Consider the following 26,928-nt stretch of genomic DNA (forward strand, 5'->3'; position numbering starts at 1 on the left):
AGCCCCTCACCAGTATTGAGGAACCTTCCTTGAGAGGATCCAAGAGAGGAAAAAGTCCAATTCCTTGCATCAAGTGCCCAACACTAGCATCAAGTTCAGTAGATGCAGGAAAGTGGTTGAGAAAGAGACATGAGCATTATAATCAAGGGGGAAGTGCTAAACCCATAGGATTATACAGCTCCTGGGGGGGATGTGGAAGGTATTCAGGTTTAATTCAGGGAACTGGAGATTATTATTATTATTATTATAATCAAAAAGAAGCGCTAAGCCACAAGGACTATACAGCGCTGCAGGGCAGGAAGGAAGCGAGGGCATCAGGTGGCAAAAGGGAGATGGATGAGCAACAGGTTACGGATAACAGCGGGGCAGTGGATGGTGAAAGGGTAAAGGGCAGCAAGAGACTGAACCAGAAAGGGCTGAGGGGAGTGCGAAAAGTATCATCAGAGTTTGTGGAGTAAATCAGTCGTTGTCAAGAAGTCAATGAGAGAGTCAGGATTAAAGGAGGGTCCATCAGCAAGAAGGGAAGGTAAAGAGAGAGTAGGAGAACGAAGACGACGTTGGAGGTAAATTCTGCGTGCTCGTTGATAGAGAGGGCAGTCTAACAGAATGTGGCTAATCGATACTGGAACTTGACACTGCTCACAGAGAGGAACAGGGTGCCTCTCCATGAGATACCCATGAGTAAGACGAGTGTGGCCAATGCGAAGGCGGGAGAGAGTGGTCTCCCAACCTCGGCACTGATGACAAGAAGACGGCCAGTAACCTATGCTCGGTTTAATAGAATGAAGTTTGTTACCGAGCAGAGTTGACCAACGTTGTTGCCAACGGGTGCGAAGGTGGGTAGCTATTGCAGCAAAATAGTCCAGAAATGGAACACCTCGATAGGAAATTGGTAGGTCATATACTGCTGACCGCGCAGCAGTGTCTGCCTGTTCATTGCCCTGTACGTCGACATGACCAGGGACCCAACAAAAAACAATATCTTTATGTTTGGTAGAGATACGGCGTAGCCAAAGTTGGATACGGAGAACTAGGGGATGAGATGTATCAAATTTTCGTATAGCCTGTAGAGCACTAAGGGAGTCTGAGACTACTACAAATGATGACACAGGCATAGATGCGATACGAATAAGTGCTGCAAGAATGGCATACAGTTCAGCAGTAAAAATGCTAGCTGAAGATAGTAAATGCCCTCGTACGACGCTGTCCGGAAACACTGCTGCGAATCCGACGCCGTCTGAAGACTTAGAGCCATCTGTGTACACAGCGGTGGCATGAGAATGAGAGTGGAAGTGATCAAGAAAAAGAGAGCGGGAAGCCACCGTAGGCAGTTGAGCTTTCGAGCAAGGGAGTGAGAAAGAACAGACCCGAACAGCTGGAACTTCCCAGGGGGGTAGGGAAAAGTGAGATGCTACATGAACATATAAAGGTGGTAACTGAAGGGAAGACAAGAGTGAAAGTAGGCGAAGAGAAAAGGGACGGAGCAAACAGGGGCGGCGAACGAATAAAGAATGTCTACTAATATCGGTGACCATTCTATAAATGGAAGGATTGTGTAGATCGTGAGAGCGTACATAGTAACGAAGGCAATGGGCATCACGGCGATCAGACAAGGATGGAACATTTGCTTCTGTATAGAGGCTCTCAACAGGGGAAGAGCGAAAAGCACCAAGGCACAAACGTAAGCCTTGGTGATGGATAGAGTTAAGGCTAGAGAGAGTAGCAGGAGAGGCCGCGGAATAAATCTGGTCACCATAATCGAGTTTCGATAAAACGAGGGCTGAATGTAGGCGAAGCAGAGTTCGACGATCAGCTCCCCAGGAAAGATGAGCAAGGGTTTTAAGAAGGTTTAGCCGGCTGTGACAAGTTGCCTTCAGAGAGGTAATGTGAGGTTTCCAGGTTAACCGACGGTCAAAGAGAAGGCCTAGAAACCTGACTGTATCACGTTCGGGGATACGGGAGCCATAGAGATACAAAGGATGATCGGAGATAACAGAGCGTCTAGTGAAAGTAATTTGGTGAGTTTTGGTACTTGAAAATTTAAACCCATGTGTGGTGGCCCAAGTGGAAACACGGTCGACCGCATGCTGGAGAGAAACTGCAATAAGGTGACAGTCAGCGCCTGCACAAGCAATAGCGAAGTCATCAACATAGAGTGATGACCAAATATTGGGTGGAAGAACAGAGGCCAAATCATTTATAGCAAGGAGAAAAAGTGTTGTGCTTAGAACACATCCCTGAGGGACACCTTCAGCTTGGACGAAGTCCGGGGAAAGAACATTATTGACTCGAACACGGAAATGTCTGTCAGTTAAAAAGTTCTTAAGGAAGGATGGTAGATTGCCTCGGAGGCCTAAGGAATGGGCCTGGGCCAAAATATTATACCTCCAAGTTGTGTCATATGCCTTCTCAAGGTCAAAAAATATGGCAATAACTGAGTGATTATTCGCAAAGGCATTACGAACATACGTATCCAAGCGTAGTAAGGGGTCTATGGTAGAACGACCCTTACGAAAGCCATATTGACTAGCGGAGAGACTGTTGTGAGTCTCTAAATACCACATTAAACGTCGATTTACGAGGCGTTCCATCACTTTGCAAACTGCACTTGTAAGAGCGATGGGGCGATAGTGGGAGGCATCATGTCCTGTAGTACCCGGTTTGCGGAAAGGGAGAACAATGGCAGATTTCCACAGCTGGGGAAGAACTCCTTGTGCCCAAATAAGATTGAAGAGGTGTAAGAGGACTACAAGGGCTGACCGATGTAAATGTTGTAACATACGAATATGAATGTCATCAGGCCCAGCTGCCGATGATCGGCAAGCTGAGAGCGTTGCCTCCAGTTCTTGAAGTGTAAAAGGCACATTATACTGTTCTTCTCCGAGAGAAGAAAAGTCCAAGGGTACTAACTCTCTGGCAGACTTTGAGGAAAGAAACGAGGGGCATAGATGGAGCCCTCGGGAAATACGGACCAGATGTGTGCCAAGTTCAATGGCAACGTCGAGAGGGTTTGCTATATCAACACCAGTGACCCGTAGAACAGGAGCCGGGTCAGGAGAGTATTTACCACTCAATTTCCTCACTTTTTTCCAGACTGCACTCATAGAAGAAGCAGAGGTGATGGTGGAAACATAGTCTCGCCAACAAGTGCGTTTAGCTTCACGGATGACACGGCGAGCGATCGCACGCTTCTGCTTAAAATCAACAAGTCTCTCAGCGGTTCTATTGTACCGGTACCTGCCCCATGCAGCACGTTTCAAACGTACTGCACGAGCACAAGCAGGAGACCACCAAGGCACGCACTTCTGAGAATGCCTGCCTGAGGTTTGGGGTATAGAATGAGAAGCTGCGGTATAAACTGATGTCGAGAAGATGTGTAGGAGCTCATCAATGGAGGATGAAGAAGGAACCTCACTAAAAGCAGTGAGGTGTGAGTAAAGATCCCAATTTGCCCGATCAAATTGCCAGCGAGGGCTACGGGAAGGTGGTGAATAGGAAGGAGAAGTAAGAATGATCGGAAAATGATCGCTGTCATGTAAGTCTGGTAGAACAGACCAGGTGAAGTCTAGTGCAGTGGAGGAAGAGCAGACTGATAGATCGATGCAAGAGAGAGTATGAGTACGAGGATCAAAATGGGTGGGAGTACCCGTATTTAAAACATGGAGGGGGTGAGAGGCAAGAAAAGCCTCCAACTGAATGCCACGTGAGTCACAATGAGACCCCCCCCAGAGGAAATGGTGGGCATTAAAATCACCAAGTAACAGAAGTGGTGGTGGTAAGGATGAAACAAGAAAGGCAAAGTCTGGGATAGAAAATGCTCGAGAAGGAGAGAGATATAAAGAACATATTGTAAACCACTTATTCAAGTGGATACGGGCTGCAGTGTAATGCAGCGAGGTATGGACAAATAGTTGACAGTACGGAATATCATTGCGTAGAAGAAGGGCACTTTCATTAAAGGTCCCATCTGAGAAAGGATCCGAAGAATACAATAAATTATAGCCTGAGATAGGTTGGAAAACAGCCGAGTGTAATTTTGGTTCTTGTAAGCAAGCACCAACAGGGGAAAACCTGGAAAGCAACATCTGAAGCTCACCCCGATTACCCCTGAGGCCGCGGATATTCCACTGTAAATAGGCCATGATTGGCGATGAAGAAAATATCAGGAATCTGTAGGTAAAGGCACCTACGGACTAGAGGGGTTAGAAAAGTCAACGTGTGGTGGCATTGGAAGATGTTCAAGTAGCGAAGGAACGGAGCGTTGCGAAGAATGGGGTTGTGAAGATGGAGGAGAGGGAAGAGAAGGAACAGGAAGTGAATCAGTGTCCATTGAAGGTTTAGTCTCTGCAATATATTCTGAAATGGCTTCAAGTGTTTCTGAATTCAAAGATGTATGGGAAACCATATTGGAGATAGGAGGAGGAGGGTGAGTAAAGATTGGGACAGTAATGGACTGTACCAAAGTAGAGGGGGAGGGAAAAGTGTAAGGGACTGGAGATGAAGTGTGGGGGGGGACAGAAGAGGTAGAAACCTGGGAGGTGACAGAAGAGGGAGAAACTTGGGAGGGGACGGGGGTGGAAGGCATAGTACGAGGAGGAGGGTGAATCTCCACACTTGTAATAGAGCCAGAGAGAGGGGAAGAACTAGGTACAGAGACTGGAAAGGTAACGTGTGGAGGTGGAAGAAGGGAAGGAAGGGGCAAAGAAGATTTGAGCAATGTGGATTTTTTGGACTTCTGAGTAGAGGGGCGATTGGTATTAGGTGTCGTACGAGGTCTTGTCGATACTGGGGCTTGTGAGGAAGGACGCGAAGATGCGAGAACAGACTGAGTTGTAGTCGGGACGTCAGAGCCAAGGACAGCAAAAGGATTAGATGCCGTAATGGCTATGGGAGGGGTAACAACAGAGGAGGCTGCAGAAGATGGGACCCCAGAAGTGGGGGGATGTTTGGAAACACGAGAATAAGAAACACGGGGTAGTCTCCCTTGGAGGCGGAGATGAGTAACTGCCATAGCATAAGGGAGACCTTCTGCCTCTTTGAGGCAACGGATTTCACGTTCATTTAAGTAGACCTGGCAACGGCGGGAGTACGAAGGGTGAGCTTCATTACAATTAAGGCAAGATGGAGGTTGACTGCAAGATGTATTAGAATGGTTGTCGGCACCACAGACTGGGCATTCGGCCATAGATCTGCAATATTTCGCTGGGTGACCAAAACGCCAGCAATTTCTACATTGTTGCGGTGTAGGTATCACCTTTCGAACTTGTAACCGATGTCCCGCGACATATACAGAGGACGGGAGTTCTCGGCTGTCAAAAGTTAAACGAGCCACATTGCAAGGGTAACGTCTCCGCCCCCGGGCAGGAAGGACATAAGTGTCTACTTTGAGGATTGGGAGATCCTGGAGTTCCAGCTGTTCAAAAATGTCATTGCCACATGACTGGAAATTCTGTTGGACTATGGTATGGGGCAGAATGACAGTACCACTACAAGAATTGAGAGAAAGATGTTTTTCAATAGTGATAGGAGTAGTATCGATATTCGAAAGGAGAGAAAGATCATGAGCTTGGGTAGCATTCTGGACAGTGACGATGCGCGTACCGCTCTTGAGAGCGTGAAATGAAATATCTCTGCCAACATGACGCAGGAGCGCTTTGGCAATACTATGGTCAGAAAGGTAGGCAGAAGAAGAAGTTGGTCTTAAAGTAAAGAATTTAGTCCATTGTGTGGTCCGAAATTGAGCGTGGAGAGGGAGTGCTTGACGTGTCGGTCGTTTCCGAGTAGAATGGGAAGGTAACGACGGAGCATCATCAGGAGATTGACGTTGGCGTTTAGGAGTAGGACCGGAGTTGGTCCGGCATGAAATGGGTGGGCGATTCGAAAATTGCCGTACCGTAGAGGGAGAAGCCGGAAGCATAGTCAAAGGAGAGCGGAGTTCAGACAAATCGAAGGAGTCAGTCGAAGCCCCGGTACCTGAAGCGGGTGAGGAAACAGCACCAGCAAGAGGTACAGGGGCATCAGGAGTGTCCGAAGAGTGGTCTAAACACAAGGCAGGGTCAGAATGGGGTGCGGTATCAAGAAGGGGCCCGGGGGTAGTGGTTTCATGGACTAGGGCTGCCATGGTTAGGTTACTCCTTTGCTTTTTGTTTTTAAGAAAAAAAAAGAAAGAAGAAAAGAAAATAAAAACAAAAAAAAGAATAAAAAAAGGGGGGAGCGGGGAGGAATAGTTCCCAGGAGGAATGAAAGGGCCGGAAATCTCCCTCCGCGCCCAAGAGGACTCGACACCGCTAGTAGCGCAGATGCAGCATGGAACCCGTGCCATACCCTACCCTTCATGCCAGTAAACCAGCAATCCGGGATAGCAACCTCACATCTGCCGAGCTACCTCGGTGGACAAAAGAGAGGGCGGCCGGATATCCGCCACAAAGCATACCTCCTTCAGCCACCACCCCCGGAATCCGAAAGGTGGCTTCCAGAGATACACCCGTCGCCCAAAAGACACCCAAAGCTACTCCGGGATACCGGAGAGGGATCGGGACATCCCTAGGCAATCCAGATTCCACGGCAAACTACGCCACCGCCAAGAAACCTCAACGGAATGGGATCGACCCCGGTGTCCTTTCCCCTACCTAGGAACTAGCGCGCCTGTGGGAGAAATCACGAAGGCTAAAAAGAGGAAGGGCAAAAGGGAGGGGTGAGGAGGAGGAGGAGGAATGGAAAAAGGGGAGGATGGGGAGGATGGGATAGGGGAGGGGAGAATGGGGGGTAATTAGGTTCGGTCTGAGGAAGAAGACCGACAGGGCTAATTCCTCAGACCAAGAGCCTCTTCACCACGCCAAGGAGCCCCCCTTGAAGAGGCCAGGGAACTGGAGAACAGATCCAATTCCCTAGATCAAGAGCCCCTCACCAGCATCAAGGAACTTTGAGGGGAGACACACGAGCAAACGTGAATATCTAGAAAATATTTGTGTTCTGGGACTATGATCTTCTCTAATAAACACAGGTTTGAGAACAACACATACTGGCAAGAGTGTAAGGTGATGACCTGACCAGTGAGGTAGGAGACAGCATCAGGTAACTTTTGAAGTTAACTGACAATTACATCATGTAGTGGACAGGTCTTGGTTGAGTATCAGATGTGTCAGTGTTTTCCATGTGTTATAATAACCAGCTTTTTTGTCCAGTTGCAGTGACTGCAATTAATCAAGGTACCAGGCATTTTCAGAATCTAAGGTTGTGTTTGATATAAGGACACAAGTGCAACTAATGCAACATTTTTACTGTAGCAACATTTCACTCTGCAGGAGCTTTGTTAAGACATTACAAACAAGGACACAGAGAGTATATATAGGTATAGTGTGAGGTGCAAAGCATACTACAATCATTGTAGGTAATAGCAGTAGTAGTTGTGGTAGTAATAGTACTACAACTACTACCACCACCTACAATTATATTAGGCTTTGCACCTTACACTCTACCTATATATACTCTCTGTGCCCATGTATTGTTTGTAATGGGTTTGACAAAGCTCCTGGAGAGCAAAATGTTGCTACAATAAAATGTCACATTAGTTGCACTTCGTGTCCATTTATCTAATATACTGTCGGTAATTCTACCATCAATATAACATCTAAAGTTGTGTCCTGTGATGACTTTCAATGTCAAAAATGCCTGGAAGATTCAATAATCATTCACTAAAGCTGAAGAAAAAAAAGATGGAAATTATATGGTGGTTGTGGGGATTATCTCCCCCTGGGCTCAGTCACAGACCAGGCTTCCTAGGTAGGAAAGGAAATATTACAGGATTAAGAACTATGTATTACAAAACACAAAGGAAAGTAATATAGGAAAGCCCTGTGTTTTCTGCTCCCTCTACTGTTCTCACTTTTTCAGCAGTTTTCAATTTAGTTATTCTTTGGTGCTTTTTCCGCTTCTTTGCACAACAGATGTGTCAGGGAAGAGTACCGGCTTCATGTTTTAAGTATTATATGTACAGTGGTCCCTCAATAATCGTCCGGCCTGAAAGTCGTCCATTTCGGAAATACATAGTCCCATTATTTCGTCTAAACATTGGCTCGCAAATGGTCCGTTAACTCGCTAATCGTCCTGCGTCTGGGACACGTACTCACGCTCTGAGCCACCTGGACCTGTCTTCCCAGCCAATGTGCCATTGTTTACCAGTGAGTGACAGTCCCCTCACTTGCTTCTACGAAATATTTCATAATATTCCATTGATTTTAGTGCTTGCAAGTGCTAAATAAGCTACCTTGGCTCCAAAGAAAGCTTCTAGTGCCAGCCCTTTGGTAAAGAATGTGAGAAACACACAATTTATGAAAAAGTTTGTAGAAAAATACAAAAGTGGTGGTGGTACAGTGGAAGCAGTTATGATAGTGGATGGTGGTAGTGATGGTGGTAGAAGGTAGTAGTGATGGTGGTAACAGTTGTAATAGTGGTAGGTCATAGTAATGGTGGTAGAGGGTTCCTTCTTTAGTGATTCAGCAATTCTACCAACTCCTCCAATGTTGTTGGAGTTTTATAGGGCTACAGAAAACACCGGCGCCTCAGCTGCTGCTTCACCACCATTATGGACGGCCCTTATATACCCAACAACAACACAACACCTCTTGTGACATACATAATGACTTATTTTATTCATTCTAGAGTATATTCCATGTTTCTGTGTTATTAATATTGTTTATTATGTCATAGTTGAATTGTGATAGATAAATAAGCCGTAGAGTTGATATTAGTGTCTTATTCTCCAACAATAAACTTACCATCCCTCCCTCACACAAACAAGTCTTCAATAAGAACATAAGAAAGGAGGAACACTGCAGTAGGCCTGCTGGCCCATACTAGGCCAGTCCTTCGCAAATCCAACCCACTAACAGAACAAATGCTACCCAAGCAATAAGCTCAGGTGCAAGTCCGACTCAAATCCAACCCCTCTCACTCATGTATTTATCCAACCTAAATTTGATATTACCCAAGCCATAGCTTTTAGAACATAAGAAAGGAGGAACACTGCAATAAGTCTGTTGGCCCATACTAGGCCGGTCCTTTGCAAATCCAACCCAATAACAGAACAAATGCTACCCAAGCAATAAGCTCAGGTGCAAGTCCGCTCAAATCCAACCCCTCTCACTCTTGTATTTATCCAACCTAAATTTGAAACTACCCAATGTTTTAGCTTTGATCACCCTACTAGGTAGACCGTTCCACTCATCAACTACCCCTATTACCAATGTTCATTTATACATTTTATAAGTGCTTTACATTTATTTGGCATTCTTTTCTGCATGTAAATCTATATTTATGCTAGGGAAGTGACCTAGAGTCCTTATGGAGGGGGATTCCCCTTCCAAACAATAACCTCTCTTCCCTCTCTTCTCCTCCCTGTCTTCCATTCATCAACAACAGCCTTCAATAAAGGTAACTGTCATGTTGAATGTTCATTCTTTTGTGCATGTAAATCTATCTTTTAAGTAAAAAAAAAAAAAAATTGTTATTGATACTTCTGGGTGTCTGGAATGAATTAATTGGATTTACATTATTTCTTATGGGGAAAATTGATTCGAAAATCGTCTATTTCGATAATAGTCCCACTTCCAGGAACGGATTAAGGACAATAATTGAGGGACCACTGTATTTTATATTTATTTTACTTTTGTATGTGATTTTTTTATGCCTAGCTGTACTGAGCACTTATTATAGTGTAAGCATGTTATTGGGCATTTTAGACACTTTCGATACTGAAAAAAAAAAAAATTTCCACTCACCAACTATCATTTATCAGCGAGGTTCAGGAGCATAACAGCTATGAAAACAGGGACCTGCTGTAATAATAACATTGTCAAACTAAGCACTACCCTGGACCAAGGAAAGTAAAGATATGTGTGTTGTGCATAGTGAATAAAAGTTGAGGTTTGTAACATTTATGCTTAAAAGATGTCCACCCAGAGATATCAAGCTTAAATTCAGTGGTGGCTCGTGCGGGGTTCCTGCTGAACTGCAGCACCCCCTATTTTCATTAGATATTATCGATAACATTCAATATAATGAATCTTTTTTTCTTTAAATCTTCCTTTATACTTGTACATTATATAATCAAAGAATTAAAGAAAACAGAGGGTGACACTACTGTCAGTGACAGTATACAACATTGTATACCGGGTGAGCAGCATTTACCGGTTGCCATATGTGGCTCATTTTCTGCCAACTTTATGCCTCTATATCTTGGCAAGTACTGATCGCCCCCAAAATTGTTTAGGCTTAAAACACTCGGCAAAATAATCCTACCATTTCGTTAAGAAAAAATAAATTTTTTATTTTTCGAATATTTTTTGACAGAATGGCAGTTTCAGAAATGGGCTTGCGACAGTCAAAGGGTTAAATACACCTTTGCTATTACGTAAGATTATTGTTTTGCACCCCTTTACATTCAATTAAAATATTTGTCTCTCTGGATTTCTAATATAACTTTAAACCCTTTAACCGGTTACTGTGTACTCTACACTCATTCTTTTCCTGTTCGCATGTGTGGGTTTTATACCTTACACCTGAGAACTTTCCCCAAACCATGTTCAGGTCACAGCAACTTGCCATACAGATTTTCACATGAATTGGCTCCAATGCCAGCACCTTCTCCCCAGCTTCCAGAGCACTACGGTCCACATTACGGTCCCACATCATCATCCTGGTCTGGTTGATGGGCACGTTCACTGGTACCATCCACTTCATACGAGCCAGTGTCTGAAACTGAGAAAAAGCTCCTAGAGGGGAGCATCATCATCCCCCCAAGCCAACAGCTCAGAGATTCCAATGTGCTTCCCCACTCAGCAAATACAAAAAGTGGGATTCTCTCATCCCAGTTGTTAGTATTGTCTATACCATAGGCATGCAGCATTGTCTTAAGGGTTTGATGGAATTTCACTATTTTCCCCTGAAATTGAGGGTGATAGGCAGTTGAAAAGTTAGGCTCTACTTTTAATCCCTTTAAAACATTTCTAAACAACTCTGAGGTAAAATTAGGCCCTTGGTGTGTTTGCATCTCTTGAGGAAAACCAACATGAAAAAAGAACTTCATCAAAGCTCTTAAGACTACATGAGCTGTTATCTTATGTAGAGGGATTGCTTCCAGGTACCTGGTAGTGGAGCAAATAATTGTGATTAAATAATCATTTCCCATTCTGGTCCTTGGAATTGGACCAACTACATCCACTACCAGCTTGCTGAAGGGTTCACTTGGTGCTGAAATAAGCTGAAGGGGAACAGGTTTAATACTTTGACTAGGTGTCCCTATAATTTGACAGACATGATAGGTCTTAATATACTCTTTGTCAGTCTCTCACAGCAGAGGCCAGAAGAAATGCCTGGACATCACCATCTGGTGACAAAACCCTTATTCTCCTTCCATTGGTACTGCAAACAGAGGTGACTTCTTTGTAAGAGTTTCCTCCCTGAAATGAAAACACTTATTTAATTGTAAAATCTCTTCCTCTGCCACAGTTGAGGCTCTGATCAGCTTAAGAGTGACATCATTCTCCTGTGCAGAAATTAATTGCACCCTAGTAGGTGGAGCCTCTCTCACTCTACTTCACTGATCCATGCTCCAATCATGCTCAGCTCTGGCTGGAACATCCTTTTCTTCAGTTGACTGCAGTTCAACATCAGAGAACAGAGTTTCCAGACTTAAGCCCTCACCATCCTCATGAGAAATATCATGAAGACTATTGGTAGCATGATCATGAGCCATATTTCTCATGGTGGAACCATCAGGGAAAAGGTCTGGCAGGGTTTCCCTAGCCTTCTCCTCCCAAACTTTGGGACTTGGTTCCCCCCAAACTAGTTGTTCCTCACTGTGCATCATTGTGGTGGTGAGGTACTATCAGATGGTTGGTGTTCAATGTGCATCATTGTGGTGGTGAGGTACCATCGGACATCTGGTGTTCAGTGTGCATCATTGTGGTGGTGAGGTACCATTGGACAATTGGTGTTCAGTGTGCATCATTGTTGTGGTGAGGTACCATCGGAAGGTTGGTGTTCAATATGCATCATTGTGGTGGTGAGGTACCATTGGATGGTTGGTGTTCAGTGTGTATTACTGTGGTGGTGAGGTACTATTGGACAGTTGGTGTTCAGTGTGCATCATTGTGGTGGTGAGGTACCATCGGAAGGTTGGTGTTCATTGTGCATTATTGTGGTGGTGAGGTACCATCTGAGGAATACCTCTTCAAAAAGCAGTCTTTGGGCTTATATTCATATAAAAGAAAGCAGAGTGTGGCAAATCCAATGAGCCTATTCTGAATTAAATTCTATACTAGTGAGGGAGACCTCTAGGCTTAAAATTGAATGTAACATGAGTTAGAATTTACAGGCAAGATTATTAGAGCACAAACAAGAGGTGTAGTACAGGAGGTTCATGTAGTTTCCAAATTTAAGGTAAGATTTTTAGAGCTTGATCAAGGTGTCAGCTACAGAGTTACCACTGAAATAGATTAAAAAATGAGATAATATGGACTCAAACTTGTAGTATGGATTCTGTGTAAATACAACTGATTAACTGAATTCTTTTCTTGATTACCATTTAAAAAAACTTTGTAGGCACAGAATACTCAGGTTATATGTAAAAATCACTTAAGTTTGCATAGTTGATTTCCTTCCATTCAACACAAGTTGGGTTTGCTTTGTTCCTTTCTCAGTGTCATCAAAGTATTTTGGATCTTTTTTCTCACATCATCTCTATTCTGGATATTCAACATGGCACCCAAGAGGAATATCAGTGATGCAAGAGGTATCAAGCAGAATGTATTAATCAGCTCCAAGGGTACTGAAGATGGAAACTTTAAATATGCATATGTGATGCATAATGCTTGTATGTTTTGTCCGGATGAATTTGGTAGGGTATGTAAAAGAAGAAAATTCAAAGTGAATATAGGAAAGAGTAAGGTGATGAGGATAACAGAAAGATTAGATATCAGATTGGAAGGAGAGAGTATGGAGGAGGTGAATGTATTCAGATATTTAGGAGTGGAAGTGTCAGCAGATGGGTTTATGAAGGATGAAGTGAATCATAGAATTGATGAAGGGAAAAGGGTGAGTGGTGCACTTAGGAGTCCGTGGAGACAAAAAACTTTGTCCGTAGAAGCAAATAGGGGAATGTATGAGAGTATGGTTATACCAACACTCTTATATGGTTGTGAAGCATGGGTGATGAATGTTGCAATGAGGAGAAGGCTGGAGGCAGTGGAGATGTCATGTCTGATGGCAATGTGTGGTGTGAATATAATGCAGAGAATTCATAGTTTGGAAGTTAGGAGGAGGTGTGGGATTACCAAAACTGTTGTCCAGAGGGCTGAGGAAGGGTTGTTGAGGTGGTTCGGACATGTAGAGAGAATGGAGCGAAACAGAATGACTTCAAGAGTGTATCAGTCTGTAGTGGAAGGAAGGCGGGGTAGGGGTTGGCCTAGGAAAGGTTGGAGGGAGGGGGTAAAGGAGGTTTTGTGTGCGAGGGGCTTGGACTTCCAACAGGCATGCGTGAGCGTGTTTGATAGGAGTGAATGGAGACAAATGGTTTTTAATACTTGATGTGCTGTTGGAGTGTGAGCAAAGTAACATTTATGAAGGGGTTCAGGGAAACCAGCAGGCTGGACTTGAGTCCTGGAGATGGGAAGTACAGTGCCTGCACTCTGAAGGAGGGGTGTTAATGTTGCAGTTTAAAAACTGTAGTGTAAAGCACCCTTCTGGCAAGACAGTGATGGAGTGAATGATGGTGAAAGTTTTTCTTTTTCGGGCCACCCTGCCTTGGTGGGAATTGGCAAGTGTGTTAATAATAAAATAATAATAAAAACATACATAGCATATATAGTAACGTGTGAGTTACGCAGGATGGACCAAGGAAGTCGGCCAGAGTGATTTATCTCACTGTCATTGCAACATTACCTAGTTACCGTTTTTTTTTTTCTAAAGTAATATTGTTTACAATCTATGGCTGGGGTAAGAGGTTGTCCTCAGCACTCATTGTGATGTCCACTATATTATTATTTCAGTAGATATATAGATAGTAGGTTGGTAGACAGCAACCACACAGGGAAGTACTACCGTCCTGCCAGATGACTGCGAAACAGAAACCTGTAACTGTTTTGCATGATGGTAGGATTGCTGGTTTCTTTTTCTGTCTCATAAACATGCTAGATAACAGGGATATCTTGCTACTCCTACTTACACTTTGGTCACACTTCACAGACACGCACATGCATATATATATACATACATCTAGGTTTTTCTCCTTTTTCTCCTTGTTCTTCTTTATTTCTTCTATTGTCCATGGGGAAGTGGAAAAGAATCTTTCCTTCGTAAGCCATGCGTGTCGTATGAGGCGACTAAAATGCCGGGAGCAATGGGCTAGTAACCCCTTCTCCTGTAGACATTTACTAAAAAAGAGAAGAAGAAAAGCTTTATAAAACTGGGATGCTTGAATGTGCATGGATGTAGTGCAGATGACAAGAAACAGATGATTGCTGATGTTATGAATGAAAAGAAGTTGGATGTCCTGGCCCTAAGCGAAACAAAGCTGAAAGGGGTAGGGGAGTTTCGGTGGGGAGAAATAAATGGGATTAAATCTGGAGTATCTGAGAGAGTTAGAGCAAAGGAAGGGGTAGCAGTAATATTGAAGGATCAGTTATGGAAGGAGAAAAGAGAATATGAATGTGTAAATTCAAGAATTATGTGGATTAAAGTAAAGGTTGGATGCGAAAAGTGGGTCATAATAAGCGTGTATGCACCTGGAGAAGAGAGGAATGTAGAGGAGAGAGAGAGATTTTGGGAGACGTTAAGTGAATGTATAGGAGCCTTTGAACCAAGTGAGAGTAATTGTGGTAGGGGACCTGAATGCTAAAGTAGGAGAAACTTTCAGAGAGGGTGTGGTAGGTAAGTTTGGGGTGCCAGGTGTATATGATAATGGGAGCCCTTTCATTGAACTTTGTATAGAAAGGGGTTTAGTTATAGGTAATACATATTTTAAGAAAAAGAGGATAAATAAGTATACAAGATATGATGTAGGGCAAAATGACAGTAGTTTGTTGGATTATGTATTGGTAGATAAAAGACTGTTGAGTAGACTTCAGGATGTACATGTTTATAGAGGGGCCACAGATATATCAGATCACTTTCTAGTTGTAGCTACACTGAGAGTAAAAGGTAGATGGGATACAAGGAGAATAGAAGCATCAGGGAAGAGAGAGGTGAAGGTTTATAAACTAAAAGAGGAGGCATTAGGGTAAGATATAAACAGCTATTGGAGGATAGATGGGCTAATGAGAGCATAGGCAATGGGGTTGAAGAGGTATGGGGTAGGTTTAAAAATGTAGTGTTAGAGTGTTCAGCAGAAGTTTGTGGTTACAGGAAAGTGGATGCGGGAGGGAAGAGGAGTGATTGGTGGAATGATGATGTAAAGAGAGAGTAGTAAGGGAGAAAAAGTTAGCATATGAGAAGTTTTTACAAAGTAGAAGTGATGCAAGGAGGGAAGAGTATATGGAGAAAAAGAGAGAGGTTAAGAGAGTGGTGAAGCAATGTAAAAAGAGAGCAAATGAGAGTGGGTGAGATGTTATCAACAAATTTTGCTGAAAATAAGAAAAAGTTTTGGAGTGAGATTAACAAGTTAAGGAAGCCTAGAGAACAAATGGATTTGTCAGTTAAAAATAGGAGAGGAGAGTTATTAAATGGAGAGTTAGAGGTATTGGGAAGATGGAGGGAATATTTTGAGGAATTGTTAAATGTTGATGAAGATAGGAACAACATCTTGTAGGAGTGAGGAAGAGCCAGTTGTGAGTGTGGGGGAAGTTCATGAGGCAGTAGGTAAAATGAAAGGGGGTAAGGCAGCCGGGATTGATGGGATAAAGATAGAAATGTTAAAAGCAGGTGGGGATATAGTTTCGGAGTGGTCGGTGCAATTATTTAATAAATGTATGGAAGAGGGTAAGGTACCTAGGGATTGGCAGAAAGCATGCATAGTTCCTTTGTATAAAGGCAAAGGGGACAAAAGAGAGTGCAAAAATTATAGGGGGATAAGTCTGTTGAGTATACCTGGTAAAGTGTATGGTAGAGTTATTATTGAAAGAATTAAGAGTAAGACGGAGAATAGGATAGCAGATGAACAAGGAGGCTTTAGGAAAGGTAGGGGGTGTGTGGACCAGGTGTTTACAATGAAACATATAAGTGAACAGTATTTAGATAAGGCTAAAGAGGTCTTTGTGGCATTTATGGATTTGGAAAAGGCATGACAGGGTGGATAGGGGGGCAATGTGGCAGGTGTTGCAGGTGTATGGTGTAGGAGGTAGGTTACTGAAAGCAGTGAAGAGTTTTTACGAGGACAGTGAGTATGTAGGAAAGAGGGAAATTATTTCCCAGTAAAAGTAGGCCTTAGACAAGGATGTGTGATGTCACCGTGGTTGTTTAATATATTTATAGATGGGGTTGTAAGAGAAGTAAATGCGAGGGTCTTGGCAAGAGGCGTGGAGTTAAAAGATAAAGAATCACACATAAAGTGGGAGTTGTCACAGTTGCTCTTTGCTGATGACACTGTGCTCTTGGGAGATTCTGAAGAGAAGCTGCAGAGATTGGTGGATGAATTTGGTAGGGTGTGCAAAAGAAGAAAATTAAAAGTGAATACAGGAAAGAGTAAGGTTATGAGGATACCAAAAAGATTAGGTGATGAAAGATTGAATATCAGATTGGAGGGAGAGAGTATGGAGGAGGTGAATGAGTTCAGATATTTGGGAGTGGATGTGTCAGCGGATGGGTCTATGAAAGATGAGGTGAATCATAGAATTGATGAGGGGAAAAGGGTGAGTGGTGCACTTAGGAGTCTGTGGAGACAAAGAACTTTGTCCTTGGACGCAAGGAAGGGAATGTATGAGAGTATAGTGTTACCAACGCTCTTATATGGGTGTGAAGCATGGGTGATGAATGTTGCAGCGAGGAGAAGGCTGGAGGCAGTGGAGATGTCATGTCTGAGGGCAATGTGTGGTGTGAATATAATGCAGAGAATTCATAGTTTGGAAGTTAGGAGGAGGTGTGGGATTACCAAAACTGCTGTCCAGAGGGCTGAGGAAGGGTTGTTGAGGTAGTTTGGACATGTAGAGAGAATGGAGCGAAACAGAATGACTTCAAAAGTGTATCAGTCTGTAGTGGAAGGAAGGCGGGGTAGGGGTCGGCCTAGGAAAGGTTGGAGGGAGGGGGTAAAGGAGGTTTTGTGTGCGAGGGGCTTGGACTTCCAGCAGGCATGCGTGAGCGTGTTTGATAGGAGTGAATGGAGACAAATGGTTTTTAATACTTGACGTGCTGTTGGAGTGTGAGCAAAGTAACATTTATGAAGGGGTTCAGGGAAACCGGCAGGCCGGACTTGAGTCCTGGAGATGGGAAGTACAGTGCCTGCACTCTGAAGGAGGGGTGTTAATGTTGCAGTTTAAAAACTGTAGTGTAAAGCACCCTTCTGGCAAGACAGTGATGGAGTGAATGATGGTGAAAGTTTTTCTTTTTCGGGCCACCCTGCCTTGGTGGGAATCGGCCAGTGTGATAATAAAAAAAAAAATATATATATGGTGGCAGCAGCCTGAACTGACTCAAGTGGAAGTTATCATTGAATTTGAACCTCTTGTTTAATGTAATATATGTCAGAATTCTAATTTTATGATCAATATTACCTACTTTCTCTCTCTCTCTCTTCATCTTTGTAATTTGTGATTAGGTGTAAGACCTTGCATGTACCATCCATTATATGTACCATATTATTAACACACATACAAGAAGCCCCTGAATGTATTCTTAGTGAGGTGTGTATCATATTAAGTAGTAGCGACCTGAGTTAAGTATAATTAGAAGTGTTCATTGAACTTGAACCCTTGTGCCATTTGATCTGTTTTAGACTTCTGACTTACTCTTGCATAAGCTATAAGGGGAAGGTAAGGGAGGAATTTTTGCGTTGTGAGTCTTATATGAGATAGCATCACCTGCAAACATGGCAACTGTCATAGAGGAACCTATTTCAGCAGGTAATGGAAATGATGATAGCTTCCAGATCTTTAAAAGTAAACAAAGGAGAAAAAGTGAGAAAGGGTTAGAGCGCCGATGTAGTCAGGCTCACTTGACTTGTAGGCAATGTGAAACTAAACGTCCTTGGTGCACAGAGGGTGCAAGAATTCTTTCTTCAAAGGAAGAATATGATAAACTGAACTTCCCTGACAACACCCTGCTGCCTGCAAAGTGTGCATGGCTAATGGAAGCTGTAAATAAACATCCTAACTCAAGGATCCAATTTAGGAAAAGCACACACAACTTTGTGTTTGTGGAACAGAATGAAGAACTGATCAATGATCTACTTAGTACACCTTATGGGGGTATTAAGCTGCTCTGCCCTCCAACAGACACTCACCACTATAAAAAATGGGTCAGTATCATAATCTTTGGATACCCTCTCTACATGGACTCATCCCATCTGACTCTAAGTGAGCATATCATCAAGCCTAAAAGACTTAAAGGAAAATCCCAAATTATTGCCAGTTGGGTAGGCCCTGTGCCCCTCCCTCGAAATATCTGGGTGCCTGGCCTATGTTTCCTAAACATCGAAGTGTACCTACCCCCTCGACGCAGGTGTTACAAATGCCAGCACTATGGCCATGTTGCAGTAGACTGTGAAATACTACATTCTTGGTGTGGTAAGTGTGCTGGGAAACATTCTACTAGAGAATGCACAGTAGGCCTTGACAGCCAAAAATTTAAGTGTATTAACTGTAAAGAAGTTGGGGTTACAGTTTCCCACAAGGACTGCAGTCAGAACCCAAACAACCTTCGACGTAAACCTGATAACAGTCCTTTAATGGTAACTGAGGATGAGGCCATCCAGTCTACCATAGCCAGAGCTGAGACTGAACCTCTGCAAAGTGCGGAAGAACCCAACCTCACTGCAAAGGATTCTGGTGATACCAGAATGCCATCACACACACTAGTTGTGGAGGAGCTAGCCATCCCTGCTAGCACATGTGGAACTACTGATCTGCCACTACTGATACCTACGCCTACACCTGAATATGGGGATGAGCTTGTCATTTTTACCAACACACACAACTACAACAGTCAGACGGACACCACACAGGTAACCCCCCTGGAAGCTGGAGATGAGTCAGATGCCCAGGACCTACCTGCAATGAGTAATGATGAGGAAGACTTGCCACAGGCACCATCAGAGAACACTAATGTAACCATGGCACCTGTTAAGGTGATAGGTGTTAAAGAAAGCACTAACTCAGAAGTGCCATCCTCCGAAGAGGCATTGGATTCGCCTGACCTTCCTCATATTATAACAAATTTGCAGAAAAAATTTGAGCATCTTGAACAGATCCTGACAAGTTTAATAAATATATGTAATTAGAATGATGCTCTTGAGTATGGTGATGATGTCAAAAGTGCAGCAATCTCCACTCAGTTTCAAGCAATTTGTAAGAAAGAAGCCCATGACTCTTGGCTTCAAGACTTGCTTTTTAACTGGCTGCCAAGATGCTGAAAAATGCTTAAAAATCAAGGTTCAGAAGATAAACACGTACAAACTATGCTATTTGCTCTTAAGTGCCTGCACACTATAGCCAAAGCATAATAGTTTTACCATCTTATGAGCAAGAGATTGTAATAACTCACTACAATGGATACATTACAAATCTTTTCATGGAACATTGCTTCCATCAGGAAGCGGTTGCCTGACTTACATCATATTAGTGCAACCAAGAATATTGATGTCATCTGTTTGCAGGAATGTAGACTGAAAGATGGAGCACCTCCACCAAAGTTGGCTGGATATGCAGCTTATAACCTAAGGTCAACCAACTGTTGTGTGATGTATGTCAAAAAGAACTTGCCACATTTACTCCTTTCCTTGCAGAGTCGAGTTAACATGCAGTATCATGGTGTCAAAGTATATGCAGGCGATTTTTCCATAAACATTTTTAATCTCTATGCCTCAGTGAACCAGCTTCGACCTGATGCTTTACCAGATCGCATCAATAGTGAACCTACCCTCATTCTTGGAGACTTTAATGCCAGACATAAAAATATTGGTGGGTCTATAACAAACACCAATGGAACTAAACTAGTGAAATTGCTAAATGAGCATGATAATGTTCGAATTGTGGGCACTACTGAGCCTACTCACATATATGGTGGCATACTAGATCTGTGCCTTGGATTTAACACATCATATACGATGCATGACTCTGTCATAGTTGATGATCTTCTATCTGATCACTTCCCAAGACTAACAACTGTCAATCTTGATCACATCTCCAGCAATCAAGAAGCTAAATTCAGAAGGAGGAACCTTATTCTCAACCAAGAACACAGAGATAACTTTATTAACCACTTGGATCAATGGTATAAGAATTACCAGCCCACTGGCACACAAAAATTTAATGATGATTTAGTTACCACTATTGAGACTGTCCTCACAGATCAAGTGGGCAGGAAAAGGAAACATAGACCCTCCACTATAACAATAAAAACCAATATAAATACTATAATGATCCAGAGTTACACAATCTAACACATGCAGCTAGGAGGATTGGTAAAGCATACTGTGAATGTAGAACCCCAGACCTGCTCAGAATGTTCCAAGCTGCACTAACAAATGCAAGGAATAGAAAGCAAGAACTTAGGCAACAGGAATGGGAACAATTTGTTAGTGGATTAAATAGGTCCACCCCTTTAAGCTTGGCTTGGAAAGGTATAAATAAAACAACCAGGAAAAAGACTGGCAATGTTGCTCATCCCTTTCCTCTTGAAAAAGCAAATGACCTCATAAATGACTGGTCCAAAACATCCAGGCATGAAAACCTTCCATCTCATATTAGAAAAAATTTAGAGAGTACTTCTGAAGAAATGTTGAAACTGATCAATTTTATGAGCCAAAATATTGATGAGAGTGATTGCCTCTTCACCGAGTATGAATTAGATAATGCATTAACTAAAGGTCGATCAACTGCTCCTGGAGAGGATGGTATAACCTATGATATTCTCAGAACTCTAAGGCACGTGCCTGATAACTCTTTGTTGGCACTGTATAATCTCAGTTACATTGAGGGCGTTCTTCCTACTTCCTGGACCAATAGTGTCATTGTGCCTATCCCTAAGCCCCAACAGCCTGATACATTTAGACCGATCTCCTTAACTAGTTGTCTTTGTAAAACCTTTGAAAGAATGATACTTAACAGACTGTACTACAGAATCAGACACCAACTTTCCCCCTACCTCTATGGGTTCATGAAAGGTAAAAATGTGCAGAACTGTATTTCCACCTTTCTCACTGCACACACCTCTACTAGTTTTACCACTTTTCTTGATCTAAAACCTGCATTTGACATTGCGAACAGAACCGTTATACTACATGAACTAGCCAAAATGAATATTGGTGGTAGCTTACTCTGCTGGATAATAGGATACCTGTCAAATAGAGTATCCTCTGTCCTTTATCAAGGCTTCAGAAGTGAGACTAAAGAAATATCTTTAGGTACACTGGAGGGAGGAGTTCTTAGTCCCATGTTATTTAATATTCTGATTAATGCTCTCCTAAATGCTCTACCTGCCTCACCTAAACATATAGCTATAAGCTATGCTGATGACATCCTGATACATACAACAGGGCATGAGAAGATGAGCACCATTCTTAATGAAGTTCAAGCAATTTGTAATCGACTATGCCTCAAAATATCCTTCTCTAAAACAAAGATATTAACACGCAAACGACATCCCCCGCCCATCTATTTGCAGGGTGAAATCATTTGCTACGTTAAAGCCTACAGATATCTTGGTGTAGATGCACCCTTTAACAAATCCACTATACCACAACTAAATAAGAAATGCAAAGATAGGCTAAACGCTCTCAAAGCTGTTGCTGGCTACAACCTAAACTATGGTGCTAATGTGAGAATCGTGAGAATGATGTACATAGCTTATGTTAGGTCCTTAATTGATTATGCTGCTCCCATGTTGATATTAGCTAGGGAAAGTTCTCTCCGACCCTTGGAGTTAATGCAGAATGAAGCTCTCAGAATTATTCTTGGGTGTCCCAGATCTACAAAGGTTCTTAATATGAGGAAGGAGCTTGGTATTTCTAGTATCAGTGATAGGATTGTTGAGATTAACACTGTACTCGGTATTAGAATGTTGAGAAATGAACCAGACTCTGTCACAATGAATCTTACCAAGTGTCTAGAGGTAAATACACACAGATCTAAATGGATTGTGAAAATGTGCAATTGCATTAAGTTTTATAACCTGCATGAACTGTATCACTGTAGGCAACAAGAGCATTTCACCCCTCCATGGAAGATGTGTTCATTTAATATCACATACCTGCAAGTCCCTCCCAAGAAGCTCATTGCTAGTAATCCCTTCCTTAAATCACTTGTTAAAGCAACTGCTCAAGAAGAAATTTCTCGCCTAGCTGGTAGTAATAAGTTATCACAAGTTATATACACTGATGGATCTAAACAGGAGTCTTCTGGCAGGGCTGCATCTGCTCTTGTTGCCACCTCCCTAGTTAAGAACGATAATAAATTTGTTGAGTTAGGCATAAGAATTAACAACTGGGCGTCTACACTGCAAACTGAATTGTTTGCAATCCTAATGGCGCTAAAGCTAACCTATGACACCGAGCTTGACTCTATCATCATTACTGATTCTATGTCATCATTGAAGGCTCTTGTCTCGTATAATAACTCCAATAACATGCTCATTGGAGAAGCCAGGTATAGATACTCAAAAATCAGGGACAAAGGAATTAATGTACAGCTGCTATGGATCCCATCACACATTGGATTACTCCTTCATGATAAAGTTGATATGTTAGCCAAGATGAGTACCCAGAAGAAGAATGTAGAATATAACTTTGGTATAACTGTGTCTAGCATTAGGTATAATATTAGGAGAGAAATAATAAAAATGATTGTTATAGGAATGCAATTAGAAGCCTGAGTAGATCTATAACCCACTATAATAACATGAACTTAGATAAGTATGTTTATGGAGCAACGTGGAATGTGAACAGACTGATATTGTAGTGGCCAGGCTTAGGCTTGGTTACAAGTACTTCTGGCAGTTTGGGAGACACACAGATGATGATCAAACTAAATGTAAATTATGTGATCAGGCATATGGTCACTGTCTTGAACACTATGTGCTTAATTGTCCACTGATTGAGGAACACAGAGATGGACAGTATAATAACCTATGTGACATGTCAAAATATCTTATTAATGAAAATAAGATACCAGATATACTAAGCAAATTTCCTAAATTTGCTTGTAACAGATAAGTGAACTATAGATATGTAAATATAAATCCATATGTATTCATGTTAACCCCTTGGGGCCTAGTTCCTGGGCCTTTTGTGTATCCATATGCTCTTGCGCTACCGTCCACAGGATGGATATGGGGTGCACAATAAACTAGCCACTTCGGTGGCAAAATCTAATCTTTATATTTACAGTCTCCACCAGCACTGTTTAGGCCACTTCATTATAGACTGACACTTAGTACAGACACAGAGTGAGTTCTTATTATGGAGTTGAGCTTTATCAAGTTTTATTTAACCAAGGTTTGTTATGAACCAGGTCTCTTTCTGCCATACCTGTAGGCATTACCTCCAATGTGGAAAGACATTTATGTACAGTCCAGGACACTTGTAAACCACACTGGTAATCATTAAGTGTCCTGTAGCTCAATTGGTAGTGCATTCAGCTCACACACTGAGGTCTGGGGGTCGATCCCTGGTACAGGTGGAAACATCAAGACATGTTTTCTAAGACACCTGTTGTCCATGTTCACCTAGTAGTAAAATAGGTACCTAGGTGTTAGTCAACTGGTGTGGGTCACATCCTGGGACATAAGTGACTTAATATGCCCAAAATGCTCTGCATAACAAGGGGCTTTCTATATACATAGTAGTATGTCAGTGATGTTAGCTATGGTCTGTACACCTTGTACATTGTAGATGAATGGTTCAGAGAACCGACGTGTTGATAAATTAGACACATGTGCAAGAGTTGCACATGTGTCTAATTTATCAACATGTCGGTTCTCTGAACCATTCATCTACAATCCTGTCAGACACTGCAACTTCTTTCCTCAATAAAGATACCCAAGAGTTGCACATGTGTCTAATTTATCACCTTGTACATGTACTTGTAGTAATAAAGATTATTATTATCATTATTATGCATTCAACAGCTGTCTATGTGTAGTCCATGACATTTGTAGACACACTGGTAATCAGTCATTCAACAGTTGTCTTGTAAATGTACAGACACCACAGTCTAAATGAATTTCTGAACTGCAATTTCCCCACTTACTGTTCCAGTAAATATTCCAACCTGGGTCTTAATCCACTACTGTCCCACTCATTGGTTCACTGAAGCACACTGCAAGGAAACACAAACTGCATAATAAAACCTCAGTTTATGCAATGTTTCACTAGCACAAATATTATGACAATGGACAAGATATTACAAGGATCCCAAATGAAATAAGTAATTTTGAATTTTCTGGGTTATCCTGGGTGAGTTGCACACCTATTACTTGATATGATAATTGTACTTATGTGTACCTGTACCTAAATAAACTTACCTTCTCAGTGTTGTGGAAGAAAGTCATATTTACAGAGTATGGAAGAAGTGAATGTTTTCAGATACTTGGGAGTTGACGTGTCAGCGGATGGATTTATGAAGGATGAGGTTAATCATAGAACTGATGAGGGAAAAAAGGTGAGTGGTGTGTTGAGGTATATGTGGAGTCAAAAAACGTTATCTATGGAGGCAAAGAAGGGAATGTATGAAAGTATAGTAGTACCAACACTCTTATATGGATGTGAAGCTTGGGTGGTAAATGCAGCAGCGAGGAGACGGTTGGAGGCAGTGGAGATGTCCTGTCTAAGGGCAATGTGTGGTGTAAATATTATGCAGAAAATTCGGAGTGTGGAAATTAGGAAAGGGTGTGGAGTTAATAAAAGTATTAGTCAGAGGGCAGAAGAGGGGTTGTTGAGGTGGTTTGGTCATTTAGAGAGAATGGATCAAAGTAGAATGACATGGAAAGCATATAAATCTATAGGGGAAGGAAGGCGGGGTAGGGGTCATCCTCGAAAGGGTTGGAGAGAGGGGGTAAAGGAGGTTTTGTGGGCGAGGGGCTTGGACTTCCAGCAAGCGTGCGTGAGCGTGTTAGATAGGAGTGAATGGAGACGAATGGTACTTGGGACCTGATGATCTGTTGGAGTGTGAGCAGGGTAACATTTAGTGAAGGTAGTAGGTTGGTAGACAGCAACCACCCAGGGAAGTACTACCGTCCTGCCAGATGACTGTGAAACAAAAACCTGTAACTGTTTTGCATGATGGTAGGATTGCTGGTTTCTTTTTCTGTCTCATAAACACGCTAGATAACAGGGATATCTTGCTACTCCTACTTACACTTTGGTCACACTTCACAGACACGCACATGCATATATATATATACATACATCTACGTTTTTCTCCTTTTTCTAAATAGCTCTTGTTCTTTTTTATTTCTTCTATTGTCCATGGGGAAGTGGAAAAGAATCTTTCCTCCGTAAGACATGCGTGTCGTATGAGGCGACTAAAATGCCGGGAGCAATGGGCTAGTAACCCCTTCTCCTGTATACATTTACTAAAAAAGAGAAGAAGAAAAACTTTATAAAACTGGGATGCTTAAATGTGCGTGGATGTAGTGCGGATGACAAGAAACAGATGATTGCTGATGTTATGAATGAAAAGAAGTTGGATGTCCTGGCCCTAAGCGAAACAAAGCTGAAGGGGGTAGGAGAGTTTCAGTGGGGGGAAATAAATGGGATTAAATCTGGAGTATCTGCGAGAGTTAGAGCAAAGGAAGGGGTAGCAGTAATGTTAAATGATCAGTTATGGAAGGAGAAAAGAGAATATGAATGTGTAAATTCAAGAATTATGTGGATTAAAGTAAAGGTTGGATGCGAGAAGTGGGTCATAATAAGCGTGTATGCACCTGGAGAAGAGAGGAATGCAGAGGAGAGAGAGAGATTTTGGGAGATGTTAAGTGAATGTATAGGAGCCTTTGAACCAAGTGAGAGAGTAATTGTGGTAGGGGACCTGAATGCTAAAGTAGGAGAAACTTTTAGAGAGGGTGTGGTAGGTAAGTTTGGGGTGCCAGGTGTAAATGATAATGGGAGCCCTTTGATTGAACTTTGTATAAAAAGGGGTTTAGTTATAGGTAATACATATTTTAAGAAAAAGAGGATAAATAAGTATACAAGATATGATGTAGGGCGAAATGACAGTAGTTTGTTGGATTATGTATTGGTAGATAAAAGACTGCTGAGTAGACTTCAGGATGTACATGTTTATAGAGGGGCCACAGATATATCAGATCACTTTCTAGTTGTAGCTACACTGAGAGTAAAAGGTAGATGGGATACAAGGAGAATAGAAGCATCAGGGAAGAGAGAGGTGAAGGTTTATAAACTAAAAGAGGAGGCATTAGGGTAAGATATAAACAGCTATTGGAGGATAGATGGGCTAATGAGAGCATAGGCAATGGGGTTGAAGAGGTATGGGGTAGGTTTAAAAATGTAGTGTTAGAGTGTTCAGCAGAAGTTTGTGGTTACAGGAAAGTGGATGCGGGAGGGAAGAGGAGTGATTGGTGGAATGATGATGTAAAGAGAGAGTAGTAAGGGAGAAAAAGTTAGCATATGAGAAGTTTTTACAAAGTAGAAGTGATGCAAGGAGGGAAGAGTATGTGGAGAAAAAGAGAGAGGTTAAGAGAGTGGTGAAGCAATGTAAAAAGAGAGCAAATGAGAGAGTGGGTGAGATGTTATCAACAAATTTTGTTGAAAATAAGAAAAAGTTT

The 26,928-nt window shown here is 42.3% G+C and overlaps 1 protein-coding gene across 6 annotated transcripts in view; it reads right to left on the reverse strand.

Moving 5' to 3' along the window:
- Positions 1 to 4,186: 4,186 nt before the first annotated feature.
- Positions 4,187 to 26,928, reverse strand: part of LOC138854964 (FH1/FH2 domain-containing protein 3-like) — a 37,131-nt gene continuing 14,389 nt past the window's right edge. For 2 of the 6 annotated variants that reach the window (XM_070101229.1, XM_070101228.1), the window contains 2 exons: positions 24,393 to 24,461; positions 4,187 to 10,758 (listed from right to left, as the gene is read on the reverse strand). In XM_070101229.1, the coding sequence (XP_069957330.1) occupies positions 4,187 to 6,322 (2,136 nt within the window). In that variant the 5' untranslated portion in view covers positions 6,323 to 10,758; positions 24,393 to 24,461. The remainder of the gene's footprint in view (positions 10,759 to 24,392; positions 24,462 to 26,928) is intronic. The other 4 variants (XM_070101230.1, XM_070101227.1, XM_070101232.1 and 1 more) reach the window with 3 other exon arrangements.

This window comes from Cherax quadricarinatus, chromosome 76 (genome assembly GCF_038502225.1).
Source record: "Cherax quadricarinatus isolate ZL_2023a chromosome 76, ASM3850222v1, whole genome shotgun sequence".
Classification (NCBI taxonomy): domain Eukaryota; kingdom Metazoa; phylum Arthropoda; class Malacostraca; order Decapoda; family Parastacidae; genus Cherax; species Cherax quadricarinatus.